Source organism: Microtus oregoni, unplaced genomic scaffold (genome assembly GCF_018167655.1).
Source record: "Microtus oregoni isolate MIOR12 unplaced genomic scaffold, Mior012 000117F_ref0000505, whole genome shotgun sequence".
Lineage (NCBI taxonomy): Eukaryota > Metazoa > Chordata > Mammalia > Rodentia > Cricetidae > Microtus > Microtus oregoni.
Window position 1 is genome coordinate 1216296 of NW_024544746.1, and position 18677 is coordinate 1234972.

General features: G+C 47.0%; 2 protein-coding genes across 2 annotated transcripts; both read right to left on the reverse strand.

Moving 5' to 3' along the window:
* Positions 1–7242: 7242 nt before the first annotated feature.
* LOC121444083 (testis-expressed protein 19.2-like) lies at positions 7243–8358 on the reverse strand. The gene has a single exon (XM_041645837.1). It carries the CDS (start codon positions 8356–8358, stop codon positions 7243–7245), a length of 1116 nt encoding a protein of 371 aa, XP_041501771.1.
* Positions 8359–17004: 8646 nt separating this feature from the next.
* On the reverse strand, positions 17005–18003 carry LOC121444084 (testis-expressed protein 19.2-like). The gene has a single exon (XM_041645838.1). The coding sequence runs from the start codon at positions 18001–18003 to the stop codon at positions 17005–17007; it is 999 nt and encodes a 332-aa protein (XP_041501772.1).
* Positions 18004–18677: the final 674 nt, after the last annotated feature.

The window sequence follows — 18677 nt, forward strand, 5'->3', positions numbered from 1 at the left end:
TGCTGAGACCACCAAGGGGAGGAGGGCTGGGGCTGAGGTTCCCCAAGGTGCACTGCTCGCCTTGAGCAGACTGAGGCTCCCTCACCACAACCCCAGGCTCAGCAGCTTCCTCGGGGCTCATGGCCAGGCTCCCAACTGGAGGAGGCCGGGAAGGGGAAGACTAAACCTGGATCCCCTGCCCAATGCGCTCCCACGCAGACCCAGACCCTCTTCACCCACCCAATCTGTCCCAGCCACCCTCTCAGCCCCTTCCCATCCTCGCCTGCCTGCCTGAACTCCCAGTAAACCTGCTAATGGATGCCTATTCCAGCAAGGCTCCTCCGTCACAGCACCAGGGCCTTATAAAGGGCCAATACCCATGATGCTCCAGCTCATTTACATATCTCCCATGAACCCCAAAATGTAGAAAGCTAAGGGGCTCAATCACCCTGGCCCCGAGATGTACTTGCGGCCTGGCAGCCCTCATGGGATGCATGCACTGCTGGCCTGTTTGCACCCAAGGTGCCCTATGTCCCTGAATCACTCTCACTTTAGGAGACACGAAGGCCTGAGATTGAGCCTGCAGCTTACCTTGTTTGAAAAAGAGGGTTCCAACTTCCCTGTATTTTTAGTAAAAGTTCTTTAAAACTTGTGAAACTGCCCACTCGGCCCTCAACTGCGTTTTAAACACATTTTCCCCTCTCTGGGTCTTTTCTTTCTTTCTTTCTTTTTTTTTTTTTTTTTTTTTTTTTTTTTTTTTTTTTTTTGGTTTTTCGAGACAGGGTTTCTCTGTGGTTTTGGAGCCTGTCCTGGAACTAGCTCTTGTAGACCAGGCTTGGTCTCGAACTCACAGAGATCCGCCTGACTCTGCCTCCCAAGTGCTGGGATTAAAGGCATGCGCCACCACTGCCCGGCTTGGGTCTTTTCTTTCTTAAACAACTCTTGAAAGAATTCTGTCTGAAGTTTATTTGTAGAGGAGTCCGGGACACAGGGAAAAGCCAACCAGAAGAGAGAAGTTTTCCAGTGGCCTCCATCCTGAGCGGAACAATCACTGAATATTTGTTTAAATCTGGGAGCAGCACTGTGGGTGTTAAAATCTCAAAAATGTGCCCACAGTCTACTCTGGACATCCTCCAGGTTAGGACACGGGGGTGATGACAAGCCCCCGACACCACAGGGCCAGCGGGACCAGTTCAGTCTCTGGCACTCTGTCTTCCCCAGGCCCTAGAATCACTGACATGCCCTCTGCAACTGTTTTGCCCTATCCAAAATATCACATGCTGGCCTCAAGCAACAAGAAACTATCTCAGTTTCCTTCCTTCGGAACACACAGCTAGGTTTTCCAGCTGCCGTGGGGCAGCAGAAAGCAAGTTTCACTCCAGGGTTCCATAATACTCCATTAACTGGATATACCTCTGTTTATCCACTCACCTCCTGAAGAATACCGTGCTGCTCTCTGGGAGTTTGACAAGGAAAGCGGCTATGTTCAATTGTGAGCTTGACAGATACCTGGAACTCTTCACCGGCCCTGTGTGGTCTTCTCTCCTCCTCCTCGCCCCTCTCCCTTATCAACCTTGTGTCTGTGAGCTCTTGAACTGCTCAGCTGTCTCCTCTTCAGCTTCAACTAGCCAGCTGTCTCTCCTTGGTCTTGTCTTTGGGCCTTACTGTTCAACTGTCAACACCTGTGGGGTTGGGTTGATCCATGCCCCCGTATTATTGTGTATTTAAACTCTTAATTCCCAGTGGGGCTGCTTTGGGGATGCATGCTTACTGTAGGAAGTGTGTCACTGGTGGTGGCCTTTGAGACTTTAAGAGTTCTTCACCCCACCTGCTTCCAGTTGGCTCTCTCATCTTCATGTTTGTAGCTGGTGATGAGTTCTCTTGCTTTTTGTTCTGCCCACCTCCTCCCCTCCCACATTGCCTTCTCGTCTAACAATTTGGTATATAAGAGAAAATAATTTTTTTCTTTTCTGCATTCCATTGGTCATGATATATTATCTCAGCAACCTGACTGTCCCACCTCCTGTCACTCTGTTGTAGACAAGGTCACTCTGAGGACAGATCAGCTGCTGCAGAGGACCTCCACAACACCAGCTGAAGACATGATGCAGTCACAGCACTGCCAGAGCCTGCACTAGTCTGGGAAAGCAACGCCTCAGCTAGACAAGCTTCTGTGTCCACTCAATGCCGCTGAAATTGTTTTCATCTCTTTAGGCTGAGAAAAAACTACCACTTCATCCCTGTCCCGCAGAAGGCATGGGACTGAGAAAATCAGAGTTCTTTATTTCAAACCTCTGCCATACCCCTCCTTCCCATATAACCAGGTTGTGTTGCTGACTCTTCAAGTCAGGTAGGAGACAGTTCCTGTGCTGTCCCTCATGGTTCAGGCGAGTGTTGGTGTACAGTATTGAGGGGAAAGATTTCCCCAGTGGAAGTGTTGCGGCTCTGAGGGGAAATCTATCCTGGCTGTGAGGAGCCACAGGGTCGCACTGCACAACAAACCTCACTCAAGAGATTTATTGGGAAAGACACAGATGGTGGCTGCCTGTGCTCCACAGAGAAGCAGCAGGCATCTGAGCAGGAGGCAAGTTTTATATGAAGGGTTTCTCAGGGCAGGGTTTTAGAGGGTGGAGATTTCCACAGTGGGGATTCGTAGGATTTTGAATTCTGAGATTGGTGGGTTTGATAGCATTTGAAACCCTGAAGTGCGATTGGACCTTAACCCTACAGGAAGACCCAACAAGTCCAACAGTGCTTCTCTTCAGGAATATTTGTGAGTGTTCACGTGTCACCTGGTCTTCATTGCTTTCTTCTCAACTTGTTCTGGTCAGACTTTCATGAGGGAACTCCTGACTTGCTGATAAGTCCCTTTGCTAAGCTCATGTATGGGTAGACAGAGGATGGTCCATCTTCATTTCTGTGGTTGTGATAAAATTCACTAACAAAAGGAAACTTTGGGGACGAGAGGTTTATTTGGCTTACAATTTGAGGTCACACACTATAGTTTCTTTCTTTCTTTCTTTCTTTCTTTCTTTCTTTCTTTTTTACTAAATAAAGGCAGAACCTCGATCCTCTCGTCACATTGCACCCATAGTCAAAAGGGAGGAGAATTAATGTGGCATTCCTTGCTTACAGCTAGCTTACTCCACTTTGACACAGCGGGAAGCTCTCTGCCTTGGAAGTGATACATGAATGGGTCTGTGGGTCCTTCAGACATTCACCAGTTTGACCATTAACACACTGTAACAAAGAAGAAGCTTTTGCTTCATATACTGGCTCCAGGTCTATACTCAAATGTAGCTCCCAGCCCCATAAGCCAGGGGTTCATAAAGGAAAAGAGAATAAAGTTTATTTATTTACAGGTGAGCAGAAGGTCATCTTGAGCAAAACAAGCTTTTGGTTACAGCAACAAAATCAGCAGTTAAACTGATGATGTGATATTTTGTTTAAGATCTAACAAATAATGCATGCCTGATGATCAGAGTGGGGAGCTAGCCACACTAGTGGGCTATAGAGGCCAGGCTGTAGTGGCTCACACCTTTGATCCCAGCACCCTGGAGACAGAGGTAGATGGATGTCTGTGAGTTCAAGGGTGCTTGCTCTGCTCTACACAAGATTGAATCTGTCTGAAAGAGAAACAGAGTGACACTTATGAGCCCAGCACTTGGTTTCACATGACTTTAATCCCAGCACCAGGGAGGTGGATACAGGAGTGATGTGGATGGGCAAAGACAGGAATATAAGTTGGGAGGAGACAGAAACTCAGGGCTTTCAGTCTGAACATTCAATTTGAGTATTTGTTAGAGATATAATCTTTCCCCCTTTTATAGTGAGGATTTGGTAGAGATAAAAGACTCTTTATTGACTGATTTTTATGTTCCTGTTCTTTCTGCATTTACCTCAATATCTGACTCTGGATTTTTATTATTAAGACAATTAGAAATTGTGATATATGGTGACCTATATTAACTTGCATAAGTAATAGTTTTGTTAAAATTGTTCAAGACCAGGTATTACAAAACGGATACTGAACAGTCCTTAAAATATGAGAGTCCCATTTGTTTTTTTATTTTTTTTTATTTTTGAGACAGGGTTTCTCTGTAGCTTTTTTGGTTCCTGTCCTGGAACTAGCTCTTCTAGACCAGGCTGGCCTCGAACTCACAGAGATCCGCCTGCCTCTGCCTCCCGAGTGCTGGGATTAAAGGCGTGCGCTGCCACCACCGCCCGGCTCCCATTTGGTTTTGTAGTTCTCTTAGGCACAGTAATTTTAAACGTTTTGAACAGATTCTGTTCAGTGCCAGCATGGCAAGCACAGCTGTAGCAGGCCTTGTCCTTCTTGCTTTCCCTCTGCCTTGCTAAACAAACCTGTTAGATTACATCCCCAAGGCTAGCAGCAAGGCCTGTTCCCGTACATGGATACTTTCCTATGCCACAATCCTTCCTGAGGATGAGGACAGAAGTCCAGCAAGCTAAAGGCTCCTTTGGTTCGCCTAATTAAATGCCCAAACCAAATATCCTACTGCATCCTAGCCATTCTAACACAAACTGCCTTTTTCCTCTTCTTAAGAGACATGGGCAGGCCATTGCTGCTGATTTTCTGCCTGAGTCAGAGAGCAGCCGCTTTAACTTTTCTTTCCCACTAAATAAAGGATTTCTGAGAAAACAGGTGTTTGGGTGTGGTCTGTGGGAAATCCGTGGCAGGAGGAAGCCCCTGTTGTGTGCACACACGTGGATGGGGTTTTCAGGGTGGAGTGTGCCCTGCATTTATAACCCTGCAAGGTGGTTTCTTCCCCTCTTTCCTCATTGGCTGAGTAATCAGGAGGCTGAAGGCTCACACATCATCTGCAATTGACAAGGGTGTTTTCCCAGTGCAAACCATAGATGGGTTTATCTCCACATTTTATGTCCTGATGCTTTGAAGTGTTCTCTGGTGCATGACCTTCTTACCTGTGCAGGTTGTTACACAGGTGTGACTGTTAATAGTTTTCTGTTCTTTTTCTTTGTTAATGATTGTGAGGCTAGAGAGGTGGTTCAGCTATTGAGAGTGTTACCTGCCTTCAGTTCCAGTCTTGTTTGAATTCCTGTCCTGACTTCCTTCAGTTATGAGCAGCAATGTGGAAGTGTGAGACAAACAAATCATTTCTCTCAATACCCACCCCTGCCCCCAAATATTGTTGACTGCTTGAGGCAGGCACCCGGGTCTCTCTGAGTTCAAGGTCATCCTGGTCTACAGAGCAAGTATTAGGATGGGCTCCAAAGAGACACAGAGAAACCCTGTGTAACAAAAGAAAACAAAACAAAATTAAACCTCCCCCCAAAAGGGTCTGCACCCACAAAACCGGTTAAGGACCAATGAGATGGCTTGATAGGTAAAATCTCTTTCTGATGACCTGAGCGATCATTCCTGGAAGAAGCCGGTGGACTCCTGAAATTTGTCATTTGGCCTGCACACGTGTACTGTGTTGTATGTGAACCCACGTTCTCAAACACACACAACGATAAAAGTAAAATTACATAATGAAGACAAAACAACAACAAAGTGTTTGCTGTGATTGATTGCTTTCCCGAGAGAGAGAGAAGAAAGAGAGAGAGAGAGAGAGAGAGAGAGAGAGAAAGAGAGAGATAGGATGAATCACCACAGATGGAACAGACCTATTTTGGGAGGAAGAGTTAGCTACCCACAGACCACAGGCTCCAGACCACTGAAGCCAACACCAAGGTTGCCGCTTTCATACTGTGCTGTGTTTTTTATACCGCAGTGTGATGCTCTCTCTCCAAGAATGAGCATCAGACCCTGTTGTCAAGAATTAAGACCCCTGAAGACAAGGAAGAAAAGAGACACTCAAAGTTAGGTAAAGAGCAATGCTTGACGTGGGTAATAGCAAACACCTGTAATCCCCGAAATCAGGACCCCAATGCAGGAGGATCTTGAGTTTGAGCCTACCTGCCTAGACTACAGAGTAACCTTGTTTCAAAGAGAGAAAAAAAATAAAGCAAAGAAAACTCATAGTTGGATCCTATCATGTTGTTAACTAATCAGCAAGATTCCTCCAGGATTAGAATCTTACTTTCATTAATAACTAAACCACTTAAATCACCAGGTATGCCAGGGCCACGCAGATATGCAGAAATTTCTAGATGGGCCACACACAGGCAGAAGACAATTGGCACTCAGTGTCCATGGATGAGGTCCATGGGCACCTTGTCCCCTTGTGTGTCCTTCCCTCTATGCATAGCATGCCCACGCTGAGGTCTCACTAGCACTGTCTTGCGGTCTCACACGAGCAGATCAGACATGGGGAACGCTACACAGATCCCTGCCAACCTCTAGGGCCGATACTTGTGTCAATCAGTGACACACAGCTCTTCCACACGGGCTCCCGCTGGTTATGAAGGCTGTGACTGGGGATACATTCTCCTCACGTGACTCAGAGGGATCAGAACCCACTGTGCCCCATCCCCAGCTTCGTGGGACTGAAAGCCCTCAAACCCTGAAGCCAGAAGTGGGGGAGGACGTTTCTCCATCAAACCCACTGTGGAAATCTGCACGGGGCATCCATTAAACACTGAGAACTGGGGCTAGAAAGATGGCTTAGCAGGTAAGAGCACTCCTTTCTCTTCTAGAGGTCCCACCTCTGATTCCCAGCACCCACAGTGTTCAAAACCCTCAGTAACTCCAGCCTCAGGAGATCTGACGCCCCCTTCTGGCTGCTGCAGTTCCAAGTATAAGGAAACCATGTCAAGAGAAAAACATCCACATCAAATAATAAAATTTAAAACACCAACTTTATTCAACAGAAACAGTGAAAAGGTCATGAATAAAATCAAAGAGCATAAATACTCTGTATGGTAAACCCTGAAACCCAATATCATGACCCCCTAAGACAGGATCTAACTACTGCAAAGCCAGGTCACCCAGGACCTCAGAGAGCATGCACATAGTGGACAAGACTGTGACTGCTCACTCAGGACACCCAATACAGAACACCCCACCTACACCTAGTCCTCACCTTCCAAACACTGAACAGTCAGCTGAGCCCAGCTAAACTCCTGGTGTAAACATGCCAGACTTCCCACTGAGGTCCCGAAGGTCCTAGACTGTCCAAGATGCTCCCCTAAAATTCTGGACCAACCGTTCCCCTGCCGCTCAGAACTGGCACCCTTTTGCTCTTTGTATTCCCTGTGGATGTGGGGCAATAGGAGCTGCTTAAGTATCATTGCCTCAATATTCTGGATTCAAAAAGAAGGCTCAGAAGAGGAAGTTCAATAGTTTTTCAGAATTCGAATATGTTTGACAAACAGCCTCTCCCCTGGCTCCCTGCCCCAGTCCTTTAGGGTTTCACTCTGCCAGGGCAGGTAGGAGTGCACCTTGAAACCTTTCTTCCGCAGGGTGCAGTCGGCAGGCACCAGCTCCAACCCAAATTCTGAGGACTCCAACATGCTGAGCCTCCAGCGGTTCATGTCCTGCTTTTGTGGTCCAGCCTCTAGGTATGCCACCAATAAGGCATCAGGGTCCAGCATCATCTGCCAGCGGTTTACCTGGGTCCTCACTACCCATAAAGGATTCATTGACACCACGTACCAGCCAGTATCGGAGCCACACAACACCAAGAAGAAATTCTGTTTTTTCAAACAGGATTCTACCAGCTTGTTCGTGGGCCAGATGTGGCTCAACTCCAACAATAGATGTTCGTCAGAATGTAGGTCCGTATTGAAAATATCCCAGAAGGACAGAGGGGGGATGATGCACTGGTGGGGGCAGGGAGAGAACCTACCTAATTTCCAGGGATAGGCCCAATACATGTCATAATCCTCAGGGCGTGGGTCCAGTAGTACAGCTTCCTCAGGCTGCAGCTCGGTCCCTATAGAGCCTGGGGTCAGGATGTCAGGATTAGTGACGTCCACTGTAATATGAAACTTATTTTCTTGGCCCTCTGCCCAGCTTTCCCCTAACCAGTCCTCCACCTGAGATTCTTCCCCTGAATCAGATTTTTCCTCCGGCTGAGATTCTTCCTTTGGATCAGATTCATTTGCTGGCTGAGATTTTTCCTGCAACTCAGATTCTTCCTCCAGCTGAGATTCTTCCTCCGGCTGGGATTCTTCCTCTGGCTCAGAGTCTTCCTCTGGCTGAGACTTTTCTTCCAGCTCAGAGTCTTCCTCTGGTGAGGCTCCCGACCCCGATAGTTCCATGTTCTCATCTTCCCACGGTTCTTCTTCCCAGTATTCCATCTCCAGCAATCTTCTGTTTTCCAGGAAAGCTGCCTTGAAGCAGGCAAAGCAGATCTTCATCTGGTCTCCGTGGACAAGCTGGTATAGCCATTCCGCATAGAGGCAGGACATGCCCTTGGACCCATAGCGAACATTGACTGGGGGACACATGACCAAAAATCCTGCCTGTAGCTGATTGTACAGAGAGAGGAAGACTTGATTGATGGTCTCAGGATCTGGAGACCGTGTGATGCTGGGGTCAGTAGGAAACGGCCGAGAATAGAAGAACCAAAAAAATGGGGTGCAGTTGGGGTCTAGGGTATTTTGGGCTCAAAGCTATGGGAAAGTAGTGCGAAACCTGGGTGCCATTTCAATGAATACCCCCTTGAGGAAGTGGACAGACTTGAGATTCTAGAAACTTCTCCAGCTTTATCGTTGCTCTAATGTCTGGTGAGCTAGAAAGGAAAAGAAAAAAATGAGTCTTTGGGTCCCCTGGGGGCTGACTGCTGAGCTCACTTAAGTGGGGGAGGGAGAGCTGGGGCCAGGTGCCCTAGTTCTCACCTTGAACAGATTGGGGAACCCCTTAACCACAGACCTAGGTACAGCAGCTTCCTCAGGTTTCATGACCCCAACCTCACACATGGGTGTGGCCACCCAATGAAGGTGGCCCACCCAGACCAATATCCACCCTCTGAGAGCAGGTGATCCCACCCACCAGTGCCAGCCACTGAGTCACCCTGCTCCCCTCACCCCAGGTGTGCATGTGGTCTGGCACCCCCTGACAGTATGCATGCACTGATTCCTTGCTTGCATCCAAGTGTCCCTCTGCCTCCTGTAGGCACCATTGAGGTGCCTGTGTCCCTGGGTCACTGTTCCTTCAAGGCACACGAATACCTGCGCTCGCGGCTTATCTTGTTTGGATAAGAGGATTCCTTCTTCCCTGTCTCTTTAGCAAATGTTCTTTAATACTCGTGAAACTGCTGACTTGGCCCTTGACTGAGGTTTAAACATATTTACCCCCTCTCTGTGTCTTTTCATATTAAACAACTTTTGAGGAATTCTTTCTGGATATTTGTAAGGGTTTTGGGACTCCTAGAATAACGAGGCAAAGGATACAGGGATTCCTTTGTCCTTTCTTCTGAGTTCGCCCTTCCCTGAGATCTGTTTGTTTAAATCTGGGAGCAGCACTCCGGGTGTCTTCACTGCAAGCAGGTGCCCACTGTCTACTCTGGACATCCCCAAGGTTAGGACATGTGTATGATGACATTCCCCTGCCACCACAGGTCCATGGCACCATTTCACTGTCTCTACTTGTGGCCCTTGGCACTCTGTTATTACCATGAACTAGAATCACTGACATGCATTCTGCAATGTTTGCCCTATCCAGAATGTCACATGCTGGCCTCAAGCAACAAGAAACTATCTCAGTTTCCTTCCTTGGGAACAAACAGCGAGGATTCCCAGGTGACCTGTTGCAGTAGGAAGCAAGGTTCACCTCAGAGTTCAGTAATACTCCCTTAACTAGATATACCTCTGTTTATCCACTCACCTCCTGAAGAATACCGTGCTGCTCTCTGGGAGTTTGACAAGGAAAGCGGCTATGTTCAGTTGTGAGCTTGACAGATACCTGGAACTCTTCACCGGCCCTGTGTGGTCTTCTCTCCTCCTCCTCGCCCCTCTCCCTTATCAACCTTGTGTCTGTGAGCTCTTGAACTGCTCAGCTGTCTCCTCTTCAGCTTCAACTGGCCAGCTGTCTCTCCTTGCTCTCGCCTTTGGGTCTTACTGTTCAACTGCCAACACCTGTGGGATTTGAATGATCATGTCTCCCGTATTATTGTGTATTTGAACACTTGATTCCCAGTTGGTGGGGCTGCTTTGGGGATGTTTATGGGGTTGCAGGTTTACTAGAGGATGTATGTTACTGGCAGTGGCCCTTGAGATTTTGAGAGTTCTTAACGCCACCTGCTTCCAGTTTGCTCTCTCATCTTCATGTTTGTAGCTGGAGATGTTTCTCTCCCTTTCTGTTCATCCTGCCTTGCCCCTGTGTGTTTCTCTTCTGTCATTTTTGTCTATAATAGAAAATCTTTTTTTTCTTACTGTGAGTTACATTGGTCATGATATTTCATCTCAGCAACCAAAAAGAAGTTTACATACCACTGCTCCCATGTCCCCACTTCTGGGCTGCTTTCCTCATGTTACCAACTCAGTCCGCACTACTAAAGTAGATATGAAAGAATCACTCGCAAGATGCTTTGAAAAGCTGGGAGATGGCTCAGTTGGTAAAGCATTTGATTTACACCCATTGGTCCCCAGCAACCATGCAAAAAAAATATCCTGAGTGTGGTGGAAAGTGCTTTTAATCTCAACACTGTGGGGCAGAGGGCAAAGACAGAAGGATCTCTACGGTTCATGTCTGTTGGAATCAGCAAGATGCATGTTCAGAAAGAGACCCTGTGTCAAACCAGACCATGGAGAATGATAAAGATACCTGATGTTGGTTTCTGGTATCCCTTCATATATGTGAACACACACTTGAACATACAAACATACATATCAAAAAATATAAAAGCTGGACATGGCAGTACATGCCTTTAGTTCCAGCATTTGGCAGTCATATCTGGGTCTCTATTTCTTTGAGTCAAGGCAGGTCTACATTGCAAATTCCAGGTCTAGATAGTGAGACCCTATCTTAGAGAGAGAGAGAGAGAGAGAGAGAGAGAGAGAGCAGCCTTTTCTTTTTCTGGCCCCAATACTGCAATATCAAAAGAGGCACACAGCAGGTTATCCCACCAACTCTTTATATATGTCTGAACATCCTGTTTATTTAGCCAGAGTAGGGGGTTTAGATTAACCACAGCTTGTCTCCAATGCTTATAAGAGTTCACCAGGGCTCCTGAGAGCAAAGAGTCCCCTACAAGTTGTTGGAACCACCCTTGCTAGAGCGCCACCTAGAGGAGCCAGGCTGCCCTCTATGATCCACACAGCCTGTTGAAGGCATTTATGCTGTCACAAGTGTAGTTGGCTGGCTACATGACTTAGAGTCCTTTTGCTCAAAACAGTCAGAATCCAATAGTTGCACATTATGGAATGAAATTGCCTGCTCCATCCCCACATGTTCATTTATTTACAGGAAAATAAGCACCCCAGGCAGGCTTACAGTAAAGGTCTTGGTGAGCCTGCCATTAACAGTAACTTTTAAAGGGTTTTAACAATGTTTAACACCTTGCTGAGCTTTCAGGGAGAGGTGGATTCCCCGTATCTGTCTTGGAACCTTCAATTTGCTCTATACTCTATTAATTCTTAGATTAATTTTGCTTTCTTTTTTTTTTATTTTTAGATGAACTCTATGTGCCCTAGTCAGGCTTCCAATACACTCTGTGTACCTGGAATTCCTGATGCTTTGCCTCCATGTCTTAAGTCTTGGCATCACACAAACACACACACACACACACACACACACACACACACACAACATCTTTCCCAATTATTTAGTGCTGGGGACGAACCCAGGGCTCTGTGCACACTAGACAAGCATTCTACCAGCTAAGCTACATTTTCAGCATTTGTAGACAAGTTCACTCTGAGGACAGATCAGCTGCTGCAGAGGACCTCCACAATACCAGCTGAAGACATGATCCAGTCACAGCACTGCCAGAGCCTGCACTTGTTTGGGAAAGCCACACCTCAGCTAGACAAGCTTCTGTGTCCACTCAATGCCGCTGAAATTGTTTTCATCTCTTTAGGCTGAGAAAGAACTACCACTTCATCCATGTCCCGCAGAAGGCATGGGACTGAGAAAATCAGAGTTCTTTATTTTAAACCTCTGCCATACCCCTCCTTCCCATATAACCAGGTTGTGTTGCTGACTCTTCAAGTCAGGTAGGAGACAGTTCCTGTGCTGTCCCTCATGGTTCAGGCGAGTGTTGGTGTACAGTATTGAGGAGAAAGATTTCCCCAGTGGAAGTGTTGCGGCTCTGAGGGGAAATCTATCCTGGCTGTGAGGAGCCACAGGGTCGCACTGCACAACAAACCTCACTCAAGAGATTTATTGGGAAAGACACAGATGGTGGCTGCCTGTGCTCCACAGAGAAGCAGCAGGCATCTGAGCAGGAGGCAAGTTTTATATGAAGGGTTTCTCAGGGCAGGGTTTTGGAGGGTGGAGATTTCCACAGTGGGGATTCGTAGGATTTTGAATTCTGAGATTGGTGGGTTTGATAGCATTTGAAACCCTGAAGTGCGATTGGACCTTTACCCTACAGGAAGACCCAACAAGTCCATCAGTGCTTCTCTTCAGGAATATTTGTGAGTGTTCATGTGTCACCTGGTCTTCATTGCTTTCTTCTCAACTTGTTCTGGTCAGACTTTCATGAGGGAACTCCTGACTTGCTGATAAGTCCCTTTGCTAAGCTCATGTATGGGTAGAGAGAGGATGGTCCATCTTCATTTCTGTGGTTGTGATAAAATTCACTAACAAAAGGAAACTTTGGGGATGAGACGTTTATTTGGCTTACAATTTGAGGTCACACACTATAGTTTCTTTCTTTCTTTCTTTCTTTCTTTCTTTCTTTCTTTCTTTTTTACTAAATAAAGGCAGAACCTCGATCCTCTCGTCACATTTCTCCCATAGTCAAAAGGGAGGAGAATTAATGTGGCATTCCTTGCTTACAGCTAGCTTACTCCACTTTGACACAGCGGGAAGCTCTCTGCCTTGGAAGTGATACATGAATGGGTCTGTGGGTCCTTCAGACATTCACCAGTTTGACCATTAACACACTGTAACAAAGAAGAAGCTTTTGCTTCATATACTGGCTCCAGGTCTATACTCAAATGTAGCTCCCAGCCCCATAAGCCAGGGGTTCATAAAGGAAAAGAGAATAAAGTTTATTTATTTACAGGTGAGCAGAAGGTCATCTTGAGCAAAACAAGCTTTTGGTTACAGCAACAAAATCAGCAGTTAAACTGATGATGTGATATTTTGTTTAAGATCTAACAAATAATGCATGCCTGATGATCAGAGTGGGGAGCTAGCCACACTAGTGGGCTATAGAGGCCAGGCAGTAGTGGCTCATACCTTTAATTTCAGCACTCTGGAATCAGAGGCAGATGGATCTCTGTGAGTTCAAGGGTGCTTGCTCTGCTCTACACAAGACTGAATCTGTCTGAAAGAGAAACAGAGTGACACTTTTGAGCCCAGCACTTGGTTTCACATGACTTTAATCCCAGCACCAGGGAGGTGGATACAGGAGTGATGTGGATGGGCAAAGACAGGAATATAAGTTGGGAGGAGACAGAAACTCAGGGCTTTCAGTCTGAACATTCAGTTTGAGTATTTGTTAGAGATATAATCTTTCCCCTTTTTTTAGTGAGGATTTGGTAGAGATAAAAGACTCTTTATTGACTGATTTTTATGTTCCTGTTCTTTCTGCATTTACCTCAATATCTGACTCTGGGTTTTTACTATTAAGACAATTAGAATTTGTGATATATGGTGACCTATATTAACTTGCATAAGTAATAGTTTTGTTAAAATTGTTCAAGACCAGGTATTACAAAACGGATACTGAACAGTCCTTAAAATATGAGAGTCCCATTTGTTTTTATATTATTTTTTTTTTATTTTTGAGACAGGGTTTCTCTGTAGCTTTTTTGGTTCCTGTCCTGGAACTAGCTCTTCTAGACCAGGCTGGCCTCGAACTCACAGAGATCCGCCTGCCTCTGCCTCCCGAGTGCTGGGATTAAAGGCGTGCGCTGCCACCACCGCCTGGCTCCCATTTGGTTTTATAGTTCTCTTAGGCACAGTAATTTTAAACTTTTTGAACAGATTCTGTTCAGTGACAGCATGGCAAGCACAGCTGTAGCAGGCCTTGTCCTTCTAGCTTTCCCTCTGCCTTGCTAAACAAACCTGTTAGATTACATCCCCAAGGCTAGCAGCAAGGCCTGTTCCCGTACATGGATACTTTCCTATGTCAGAGTTCTTCCTGAGGATGAGGACAGAAGTCCAGCAAGCTAAAGGCCCCTTTGGTTCGCCTAATTAAATGCCCAAACCAAATATCCTACTGCATCCTAGCCATTCTAACACAAACTGCCTTTTTCCTCTTCTTAAGAGACATGGGCAGGCCATTGCTGCTGATTTTCTGCCTGAGTCAGAGAGCAGCCGCTTTAACTTTTCTTTCCCACTAAATAAAGGATTTCTGAGAGAACAGGTGTTTGGGTGTGGTCTGTGGAAAATCCGTGGCAGGAAGAAGCCCCTGCTGTGTGCACACACGTGGATGGGGTTTTCAGGGTGGAGTGTGATCTGCATTTATAACCCTGCAAGGTGGTTTCTCCCCCTCTTTCCTCATTGGCTGAGTAATCAGGAGGCTGCAGGCTCACACATCATCTGCAATTGACATGGGATGTTTTCCCAGTGCAAACCATAGGTGGGTTTATCTCCACATTTTATGTCCTGATGCTTTGAAGTGTTCTCTGGTGCATGACCTTCTTACCTGTGCAGGTTGTTACACAGGTGTGACTATTAATAGTTTTCTGTTCTGTTCCTTTGTTAATGATTGTGAGGCTAGAGAGGTGGTTCAGCTATTGAGTGTTACCTGCCTTCAGTTCCAGTCTTGTTTGAGTTCCTGTCCTGACTTCCTTCAGTTATGAGCAGCAATGTGGAAGTGTGAGACAAACAAACCATTTCTCTCAATACCCACCCCTGCCCCCAAATATTGTTGACTGCTTGAGGCAGGCACCGGGTCTCTCTGAGTTCAAGGTCATCCTGGTCTACAGAGCAAGTATTAGGATGGGCTCCAAAGAGACACAGAGAAACCCTGTGTAACAAAAGAAAACAAAACAAAATTAAACCTCCCCCCAAAAGGGTCTGCACCCACAAACGGGTTAAGGACCCATGAGATGGCTTGATAGGTAAAATCTCTTTCTGATGACCTGAGCGATCATTCCTGAAAGAAGCCGGTGTACTCCTGAAATTTGTCATTTGGCCTGCACACGTGTACAGTGTTGTATGTGAACCTACGTTCTCAAACACACACAACGATAAAAGTAAAATTACATAATGAAGACAAAACAACAACAAAGTGTTTGCTGTGATTGATTGCTTTACAGAGAGAGAGAGAGAGAGAGAGAGAGAGAGAGAGAAAGAGAGAGAGAGAGAGAGAGAGAGAGAGAAAGAGAGAGAGAGAGAGAGAGAGAGAGAGAGAGAGAGAGAATGAATCAGCACAGATGGAACAGACCGAGTTTGGTTTGGGAGGGAGAGTTAGCTACCCACAGACCACAGGCTCCAGACCTCTGAAGGCAACACCAAGGCTGCCGCCTCCTTACTGTGCTGTGTTTTTTATACTGCAGTGTGATGCCCTCTCTCCAAGAATGAGCATCAGACCCTGTGTGTCAAGAATTAAGACTCCAGAAGACAAGGAAGAAAAGAGACACTCAAAGTTAGGTAAAGAGCAATGCTTGAGGTGGGTAATAGCAAACACCTGTAATCCCCGAAATCAGGACCCCAATGCAGGATGATCTTAAGTTTGAGCCTACCTGCCTAGACTACAGAGTAACCTTGTTTCAAAGAGAGAAAAAAAATAAAGCAAAGAAAACTCATAGTCAGATCCTATCATGTTGTTAACTAATCAGCAAGTTTCCTCCAGATTAGAATCTTCCTATCATTAATAACTAAACCACTTAAATCAGCAGGTTATGCCAGGGCCACCCAGAGATCTGCAGAAATTTCTAGATGGGCCACACACAGGCAGAAGACAATGGGCACTCAGAGTCCATGGATGAGGTCCATGGGCACCTTGTCCCCTTGTGTGTCCTTCCCTCTATGCATAGCATGCCCACGCTGAGGTCTCACTAGCACTGTCTCACGGTCTCACACGAGCAGATCAGACATGGGGAACGCTACACAGATCCCTGCCAACCTCTAGGGCAGATACTTGTGTCAATCAGTGACACACAGCTCTTCCACACGGGCTCCCGCTGGTTATGAAGGCTGTGACTGGGGATACATTCTCCTCACGTGACTCAGAGGGATCAGAACCCACTGTGCCCCATCCCCAGCTTCGTGGGACTGAAAGCCCTCAAACCCTGAAGCCAGAAGTGGGGGAGGACTTTTCTCCATCAAACCCACTGTGCAAATCTGCACGGGGCATCCATTAAACACTGAGAACTGGGGCTAGAAAGATGGCTTAGCAGGTAAGAGCACTCCTTACTCTTCTACAGGTCCCACCTCTGATTCCCAGCACCTACAGTGTTCAAAACCCTCAGTGACTCCAGCCTCAAGAGATCTGACGCCCTCTCTGGATGCTGGAGTACCAGGTATAAGGACACCATGTGAAGGAAAAACCATCCACATGAAATAATAAAATTTAAAACACCAACTTTATTAAGAGAAGCAGCAAAAGGGGCAAATAAAAGCAAACAGTATAAATACTCTGTACAGTGTACCCTGAAACCCTGTCTCATGACATCCTTAGATCTGACTATTGCACACACCAGGTCATCCAGGGCCTCAGAGGACATGCATATAGTGAACAAGACTCTAACTAGTCACTCAGGACACCCAATACGGAACACCCCACCTACACATATAGCTAGTCCTCACCTACCAAACACTGAACAGTCAGCTGGGCCCAGCTAAACTCCTGCTGTAACATGCCAGACTTCCCTCTGAAGTCCCAAAGCCCCTAGACTGTTTCAGATGCTCCCCTAAAATTCTGGACCAACCGTTCCCCTGCCACTCAGAAATGGCAATCACTGAATCTTCATATTCCCAGGGATCTGGGGCAATGGGGGTGCCTAAGTATCAGTGCCTCAGATATTGGGGGTTCAAAAAGAAGGCTCAGGAGAGGAAGCTCTCAGGTAACACATAATCTCAATATTATTGACAAACAATATCTCTTCTGGCTTCCTGCTCCATTCCTCTGGGATGTCCCTGTGCCAGGGCAGATAGGAGTGCACCTTGAAGCCGCCCTTCCGCAGGGTGCAGTCAGCAGGCTCCAGCTCTAACCCCATCCTTGAGTACTTTAGGATGCTCAGTCTCCAGCGGCTCAGGTCCATCTTTTGAGGTCCAGTCTCCAGGTGGGCCTGCATCATGGCTTTCGTGTCCAGCAACACCTGCCAGCGATTGACCTGGGTTCTCACAGCCCATAAAGGAATCATTGACAGCAAGTAGCAGACAGTACCACAGCCACACAACACCAAGTTGTAATCCAGGTTTTCCAACCATGTTCCTACTACGTTGCGCATGGGCCAGAGGGGGCTCAACTCCAACAACACAGGTTGCTCAGGATATGGGTCCACATTGAAAACATCCCACAAGGACAGAGGGGGGATAATGCACTGGTGGGGGCAGGGATAGAAGCTACCTAATCTCCAGGGAAGGGGTTGATTCCAGTCAGTATCCTCGGGGCCTGGGTCCAGGGGTACAGCTTCCTCAGGCTCCAGATCTGACCCTACAGAGCCTGGAGTCAGAAAGCCATGACTTGAATAGTCACTGATGGAATCAGACATATGTTCTTGATCTTCTGCACAGATTTGCCCTGACCACTCCTCTGGCCCAGATTCTTCCTTGGGCTGAGATTCTTCTTCAGGCTGAGATTCCTCCTCTGGCTTTAATCCTGACTCTGAGAGTTCCTGGGGCTTATCCTGCCATGGTAGCCCTTCCAAGTATTCCATCTGCAGCAATATTCTATTAGTATGGAAAGCTGCCTTGAAGCAAGCAAAGCAGATCTTCATCTGGTCTCTGTGGACAAGCTGGTATAGCCATTCCACATAGAGGCAGGACATGCCCTTGACCCTACGGCCTACGTTGAATGGGGGACACATGATCAAACAGCCTGCCTGTAGCTGATGGACAGAAAGAGGAAGACTTGATTGATGGCTTCAGTCTCTGGAGACCATGTGATGCTAGGGTCAGGTGGGAAAAGCTGAGAACAGGAGAAACAGGAGAAAATGGGGTGCAGTAGGGGGTCTCGGGAGTTTGGGCTCCAAGCTATGGGGAAGTAGTGCGAGACCTGGGTGCCAATTCAATGGCTCCCTCCTTGGAGAAGTGGACAGTCTTGAGATTCCAGAAACTTCTCCAGCTTCACACTTGCTCCAATGTCTGAAAGGCTAGAAAGGCAAAGAAAGAATGAGGCTTGGTGCCCCCTGCTGAGCAGGATGCTGAGATCCCAGAAGGGAGGAGAGCTGGGGTCCAGTCCCCTGGTTCTCACTGTTCACCTTGAACAGATTGGAGAACTGCTTAACCACAGACCCAGGTACAGCAGCTTCCTCAGGGCTCATGACCCCCAACTTCACACGTGGGTGCGGCCACCCAGTGAAGGAGGCCAACCCAGAACAATATCCACCCTCTCGGTGCAGGCGATCCCACACAACCAGTCCCCACTCACCATGCCTTCAGCCCTTCCCTTCCTTGGCTTCCTGGCTCAGCTCCCAGTCAGCCTACTAATTGACACTGACTGACTGAAGGCTTGCCCCACCACAACACCAGGACCTCATAA